The sequence below is a fragment of the Mesitornis unicolor genome, unplaced genomic scaffold (genome assembly GCF_000695765.1).
Source record: "Mesitornis unicolor isolate BGI_N332 unplaced genomic scaffold, ASM69576v1 scaffold33360, whole genome shotgun sequence".
NCBI classification, from domain to species: domain Eukaryota; kingdom Metazoa; phylum Chordata; class Aves; order Mesitornithiformes; family Mesitornithidae; genus Mesitornis; species Mesitornis unicolor.
In genome coordinates, this window is record NW_010160864.1 from 28,006 (window position 1) to 35,769 (window position 7,764).

Sequence of the window (7,764 nt, forward strand, 5' to 3'; positions counted from 1 at the left end):
AAGTCCCACTCATAACCCAACTGGTTACAAACAATGCAGTCACATAAATTCCCTGCAGTCCAAAAACTATACCAATGTAGAAATACACTGGTTCAATAACTTCCTGAAATTACAAATAAAAACGAAGAGACATAGCGGCAACTGAGCTGAAGCTGGAAATGATTACTATTTACTATTTGCATACTGCTAACAGTGTGCTAGGTGCTTTACAAACAGGTAAGAGACAGCTCCTGTTCTAGAAAAGTTTTGAGCATGCTTTTATTTTGGGCACAGGGAGAACAAAGCAGTGTGAATTAAGAGCACGCTTCAGGATACAGCTTGCTAGTGCCATGATTTTTGTATTTGCTTTAGCATGAACATTGTACATGTCAGATTTAATAAATCTATACTGCAGTTAAGATATAAAGTTCACAGACTAATGGAAGTTACGTAGGGGAGGAACTTAGAGAAGGGAAGATGTGGCAAAAACGGTTCCAAACACAGAGAAGCATCCATAAAATAAAGAAATAACTAAAAAAAGAAAGATAAATGAGAGAGGACACAAGTATGCAGCATAAGCAGAACAAAGCCTGAGTTGAGAAAGAGAGAAAAGGTTTATCTACAAAAGTGTTTTCCCTTTTCTTCTATATGTGAATGGCTAGAGACAGGTACCACTACAACAGACTTCTGTGCTCTGAAGGAGGTAACTTTTCTGCATTTAATGGATAGCACAGATACTCTTCACATTTCTAAGCTATTTGTAAAAGTAAAGAATAACAGACAGAAAAGTTCAGTGCATGTAAACCCCCAGAATTCTATGTCAGAGACTGATCAGAATTGAGGAGAACCTGGACCTTGTGAGAGGCTTAACTCAATTAATTCAACAGAAATTGCATTTTTTTAAATTGTATAAAGAATAGAAAAGTTCATACACACACACATACAGAACTATAATGAAAGCACAAAAAGTAGAAATGCACATACTTCGCTACCAGATGCTTGATATAAAACACTGGCAATCAGCTCTGGGTACAAAGTCATTTGCTGGACTGCATTTATCGTCTTCAGTGATACTGTCTTATTGTTGTGTGTCAACTCATAAACACCTATAGACAAAAAAAAATTATATTATTCTCGGAATCCCTTACTATTACAGTTTTTAAAAAGAGGTGAAAGTGTACTCAAAGGTAGGGGAAAACAGATTTGATCATTAAAGCTGCTGCATTCACCACTCCTAATGTTAAAGGAAGGAGAAATTTCTGTGCCAGACACCATTCCACCCTACTGATTTAGTAACAAAGCTACTACCATTTTTTGATCTAGCCTTTAAATAGAAGGTCCAAAACTAGCCAGCTGAAGGATAATCTTTCCAGTAACACACTGATGCAGCCCTGGAACCAGCTACCTACAGATCATCTTCACAGGAGGTTCTTAAGAAATGAGACAAAGATCTGGCAGGGATGAGCAGAATGTAGTAAACCCATGTCCACAAAGATGTCAGATATCATGGCCTCGTGATCCTTTTCAGCCCTGCATTTCTGAGGCCTCCAAGAATCACTCACTTAACACAATACGCCTTTGTATAGGATTGAGGTGAAATCAAAGCTGGCATACTTGAAGGACACATCATTCTCAGATATTATAATTTTCAAAATTACATAATTCCACAGGACAATAGAGGGAAGAGGAAAAATAATCCAAATCTGGGGGGTTGGGGGGGTGAACAAAAACCCTAGCAACAATGCAACAGCCAAACAAAATTACCATTTTGAGCTCTGAGCATATCTTGGTGTGTGGTCTGCAGCTGGTTCTCTGCAGGCCAAACCAGGACTTATAACTGGGTTCAGCACAGCTATGACACACCTTTGAAACTGGGTGCCCCCCTAATACCCTGCAGACACATGAATCTACGTGTTTGCAGAGGCAGCGTGCCTGAATGAGGCAGTCCATCTATCCACAGTGTGGGTAGCCTCCCCAGAGATAATGAGGAACTTACTGTATCAAAGACCTATTATATATTGCTGACCTGCTACATATCAGCTAGGAAACCGTTCAGTCAATAGCTATACCTACAAAGCTTAGCTGGCTTCAGATGGGGTTTCATGAGGGGACTGAACTAATTCAGCAGCTGACTGCTGTGAGATAGGGCCGTTCACTCTCTCTTCTCTCCTGGAGTTCTCACCTTTTCCTCATGCCAGCTCAGGTGTCCTTCTGAACCCACTAAACTAGCACAGAAGCGTTCCATCTTCTCCTCATTCCTTTAGTTTTCTGCCAGTTTAGGGACCTGACCCAGCTGATCGGGCATCAGAGAGCTCCAGAGCCAGTACAAGAAAAAGAGCAGGAGCACAAAGGGAAAAGGGGCCATTGCTACCCAGCTTGTTCTCCTTCCTGTTGGTTTCTGTCCCCATCACTCAGTGTTCATCAGCATCTATTCATCATAGCTGACAGGAGTAGAAACCTCTGGCAGGGACAGGATGAAGCAGATCAACTGTTGACAGAAACTTCCGTCTCCTGACAGAGGATGGAAAACAGTAATTTCCACCCTCCAATCCCAAATTAAACATCAGTTATGCCTACATGGTAGAAAATCCACTATGTAGCACAGGTAAACCCAACTGTATGTTCCACATGGGGCAATATGAGATTAATACTAATCCTACTCCAGAGTACTGATTAAAGGCAATCCATTGGAATACAGGATAGTTAAATATTGTTTTCTGAAAGGCACTGAAAGGCATGCAATTTTTAATTAATCTGACTGATACACCTATATAAAAGTATAAAATCAGTCTCTCTAGTCCATAGCAGTTTTTTACTGTCTCCAAAAGGAAGAGAACTTTTCAAGGTTAATAAACATTTGGGGTTTTTTTTACCTCTTTCAAAGGAAGGAGCCTTTAGCAGTTCTTTATAGAATGAGTAATAAATGGCACTGTCACCCTGAAATGTAATTTCTCGTTCAAGTTCCTAGGAAAAAAAATAAAATACATTCACCTCCTGCAATCTCTTCCCATAGAAGACTATATATTTTCAGATAGACTGGTTTTGTAATACAGCACATGACTGTGACTCCACTGTACATCTTCAAAGTACTCCACAAAACATTAATCTTCACAGCATCTCTGTCAGGTATATAATGCTCTCTATAACTTAGCAAACATGCTTGGAATCAGAGGAACTCAAATCAACATAAGTCAGTACAAGATCCACATGATCTTTTCATATTCACAAACCTGAATTTCATTCAATTTTCCATACTTCACTAAATAATACAGTTCTTAAAAAAAAAACAAACCAAAAAAAAACCCCAAAACCAAATACCAACATATATTCCTGTTGTTTAGCTTACACAATCTCAGTGTGCTTCAGATTTTTTCTCCAAATTTTAGAAAGGTATTTCAATGATAAAGGATGGCATGGAAAAAACATACACAAGCATGACAAGACAAGACTACTATTAGTAAGAGAAACACTTTAAAAAACAATAAAAAGAAAAAAACCCTCACAAAAACCTCCCCAAAAAACAACAAAAAAGAGGCCCAAGTAGAACAACATGGGATTCTACAAGCAAGTAGTTCCAACCTGACAAAGATCAGCTTTGATTTCAAGGACACAATTTGGCTTTTGTTTCAGTAGTTTAACTTATTTCTTTACCTGCCTGCTGGAAAACCAGAATTTCCGTTCGTGGTATGTTGAGAGGTACACAGCATACATCATTCCGCTAGTGACTGCCGCAAGACAGCCAAAGAAAAGTTTCGCAAAACGCTGAATTAACATATCTGAAAAGGGACAGTGAAAAAGCTAAAATAGTCCAGAGGACTTAGAAACAAACAGTATGCCCTAAATATGACTCATTTCTGAACAGCAAGTAAACTTACTGGCATCAGAATAATGGCACCATCATCAGCACAGATACATTGGGAACTGGTCTGTTATTCCTGTCCTGAGTTTTCTTTCCCAGTTGTTACCACTGCTTCATAGGATTCTGAGATAAAATACTGCATACTGCACTGCTAATTTCTCTCCATTCTAGTAAGCTTCCTTTTCAAATTAATTCCAAGAAGCAAAAGTGTCTTTCAAAGAGAGTCTTTCAACTCTAGATTTTACCCAAAACAACGCAAACTTCTTAAAGACATTAACAAAGAGGTGGCAATACCACATCTAACATCAGTACTGAGTCATTCTACTCTCCATTCTGTTTTCAAAGGTAAGAGGAAGGAATTAATCTGAATTTTACCGAACTCATTCAATGGATGTCTACTTCACCTGAAGCTTCCTCAAGTTAGTATGCACTTTTAACATAAAAATTTTTGGTAGCTTGGTGAGCACTTGCCTAAAATTACACCTGGATTTAGTTCTGTTTCTTGAAAAGCTGTAAGGACTTTTTGTCTGTTCTTGTTTCAGTATGATTACTTCATGCCTTTCAGCTTCACAACCAAAAGATCATTCCAGGTGCAACTAAAATATGTATTTGTACTCAAACAGTAAAACCAGTAAGATTCTTTACCCCTCTGCTTCTTCCCTTTCCACTCCCACCCCACAACCCGAAACAATCCAGGACTACCATTTTACTCTGCAATACATAAAACGTCATTATCAAAGAATTCTAATGTGCATGCCTGTTTTGTCCTGAAACATCAAAAAACCTAATTCAAAATAAGTCTGTTATAAATTACTATGCTACAAATATCTTCCCATAAAATGTGAAAGAATAATAAAAAAAAACCCCAGAAGTTGGCTAAAAATTCTGTAGCTTACATTTTGGCAATTTTCCCAGCTTTGAGTTTTCTTTGTTTCTCTCTTCTGGAGCCATTTTGTCAGATTCTGCGTAGCTTTGCTTCTTTCTCTGTCGCAGGTCTGCTGCCCCTGAAGACATTTTTTGAAGTTATTGCAACACAATACCTAAAATTGCACTCTGAGAAATCCACACAGCAGCAGGTAACAACCAGTTATTGCTACTGATTCAAACCCACAGCAAAAATAAAGTCAGAATAAAGTCACAACCGAAGTCAGTCATATGCGTAACTAAAGTAACAACACAACAATACAGAAATCAATCCCTATCTTATACCTTAGAAAACCCAATAGTTTTCTCCCAAGGCCATACTCGGATTACTCAGAACGCAAACTGGAAGTTAAGTGTTTTATTCCAATGGTGCCAATTTCATTCTACTCTCATCCTGGTTTTACACTGCTATAGTACAGCACTGTACTGGGCAAGTTACTGTAACATAAAAATTGCACTGCTCCATTATTTTTAATTAAGCTGCCTGTTATTCATATGGTGAAAGTGTTTATAAAGTAAATATAACATCAGTTTTTTCTTCCTGCCAGATCTACTGGAACTAAGCAGATTTATGAATTTTTAGTCTAACACATAATGAAAATGTCCAGTCTGCTAGGCCACACTGATCATTTCAGGGCTTCTTTGGTTTCTGTTAGGTTTTCTGTAACAAGCCACAGCAGTTCTAAGCCCTGGTCCATTTATTTTATGGTCAGAAAGGCAACCAGCCTAATTCACAGAGTGCAAGTCTATGCAGAGTGCAAAAAGCCTGTTATAGTTACTATATTAAAGATGACATCCCACATAATTTATGTCAGTTTAGAAGTGTGATGAAAAGGTTTAACTGTAACTCATGCTCCAGAATTGTTAGCTCTCCAGTTTGACCTACTGTCCAACATGGCTTCAAATTTTGTAGGTCCTGATTTCCTCTGGACTTGAAACAGCTCTTTCACAACACCATTTGACTTCAAACTTGAAGTGTCAATCTTCACAGCACTCAACAAAGCTTTTAATTACTCTGGTTGTATATTACTTCAAGTTTAAAGCAGTCTACTTTTAACTTCCAATAAATAAACAGTTAAAGTGGTACTGCCTGTATCAGGACACCCATATTTGTGTTTTAACAGGATTTTCAAAGCAATTTATATATTATTCTGAGCAAAGCAAGATCTCAATGATAACATTTTTCATTGAATGAAAAGAAAACGTTTACCTTCTTAAACAAGAATTGGAAAGATAGTAAACAAAACAAGGTTTAGGGTGTTCAGTATCACATTTATCATTATGTCAACCCAAAATGAAATAGACACCAGTATCTATCTCTTCATGTCATGTATAACAAGTTAATCAGCAATGCAAACACCGAGTGTGCTGCAGTTAAAAAAATCACTCGTATCACACAAAATAAAATGGAGAAAAACTACTAGACCACTAGAATGGGCAGGAATGTGCTTGGAAAGACAACTCTCTGTCCTTGTCATTCTAGTTATGACCAAAGCAACAGCAGTTGAGAATGCTGGAGGAAAAGGCATTTCTTTCACTTTTCTGGCAGAGAAGTGAGCCATATCAGAAGTGTACCACACTTATAAAGTCTAGAGTTAGCAGCAGTGACAACAAACTCCCAAAGAAAGCACAATTTAAAATTCTAATTCTGAAACAACTACATCTCAGTCAGCAAATGATCATCACCTCAGTTTTGGAGGCTGCTCAACACATTCCCCTCCTCAAAGCAATAATAAAGAAGGTATGCTACTTCTCTTTAATTTGCAGCTGCCTCAACAAGAAAAATGTTGTTTCTACTTCTATGAATCCTGTAGATGGGGTAAAATGAAAGTCAAACAAGGTGACAGCTACCTAGGATTTTGAACTGATGACACAGCCTCTAGTACCTCTCTATCCAACACTCAATTTTTCATCCAAGATTGCTTTCTAGTTCCTTGTAAGTTTCCAGTACATTTTCTTCAACTCTTGTTCAGACAACATGCATTCCACTTATTTTTGTGTATCTACTGCAGAAAAGCATAACTCATTGCGCCTGTGTGCCACTATATGAATCCATTTTTCACCTGCAAATTGAGCACTGTCTGCAATTTTTGTCCTCTCATCTAAAGAGGGATAAGACAGAGCTGGAAAACAGTCACAGAAGGGCCACGGGGATGATCAAAGGTGTGCAATGGCAACCATTCAAGGAATAAGGAAGCAAGGAGAGGATGCCTCAATCTGGAAAAGATGATGACCAACAGAAACATGTCAGAGGTCTACAAGCTAGTGAAGTGCACAGACTGAATAGAGAGCAGTGATTCACCTTCTTTTCTAATACTGGAACAAGAAGTTATCAAACAAACCCAACGAGTCAGGCAAAAAGGAACCAGTTCGCCGCACTTCACCTTCATGTAGACCGCTCTTACCCAAAGAATGTTCTCTAATCAAAGAGTTTATACTAATTCAAGAGAATATGGATACATTTGCGGACAACAACCAACCAAACACTACTAAATACACAGAAATCGTGTCCAGCTCAGAAAGTATCCCAGCTGAGAACAGTTGGGAGGCTGGAACATGCCATGGGACAGTACTGCATATGCTTGTTTTGCTCTGGCATTTCTCCGGGTGCCTACTTACAGGCACATTTCTGCTGATCTCCCCAAGAAAACTAAATGCCACATTCTAGTCCTCACAAAGGGGATCAGCAAAAAAGAGATCTAAGGAAAAATTATTCTGTGGAAGGCTAGAAGTGAAATGCAAGAGGAGGCAGTCTAAAACATAAAAACTGGGCAACGGAAAGGATGCCAAAACCAAGAACACTGACCGAGGCATACACAGAGCCGACGGATGTTGCCCTGGGGTGCTCTGCACAGAGGCAATACCGGGAGAAGGAAGAGAAATAGACCCCAGGTTTCTGGGCTCCCATCCACTCAGCTCCCTCTTGCCTGGTGCTGCAAGCGATAGGCTGCCTTGGGCGGGAGGGACAGCTCTGGCCTGAGCCGGCACTGCCATCAGCCGCT

The 7,764-nt window shown here is 39.0% G+C and overlaps 1 protein-coding gene across 1 annotated transcript in view; it reads right to left on the minus strand.

Annotated features, from left to right (window-relative positions):
* Positions 1 to 7,128, minus strand: part of DPY19L4 (dpy-19-like 4 (C. elegans)) — a 25,422-nt gene extending 18,294 nt beyond the window's left edge. The window contains exons 1-6 of the mRNA XM_010191241.1: positions 7,065 to 7,128; positions 4,735 to 4,842; positions 3,631 to 3,755; positions 2,853 to 2,943; positions 964 to 1,085; positions 1 to 103 (exon numbers count right to left, since the gene is read on the minus strand). The exon at positions 1 to 103 is cut by the window's left edge and continues 64 nt beyond it. Of these exons, the coding sequence (XP_010189543.1) occupies positions 1 to 103; positions 964 to 1,085; positions 2,853 to 2,943; positions 3,631 to 3,755; positions 4,735 to 4,789 (496 nt within the window). The 5' untranslated portion in view covers positions 4,790 to 4,842; positions 7,065 to 7,128. The remainder of the gene's footprint in view (positions 104 to 963; positions 1,086 to 2,852; positions 2,944 to 3,630; positions 3,756 to 4,734; positions 4,843 to 7,064) is intronic.
* Between the last annotated feature and the right edge of the window lie 636 nt (positions 7,129 to 7,764).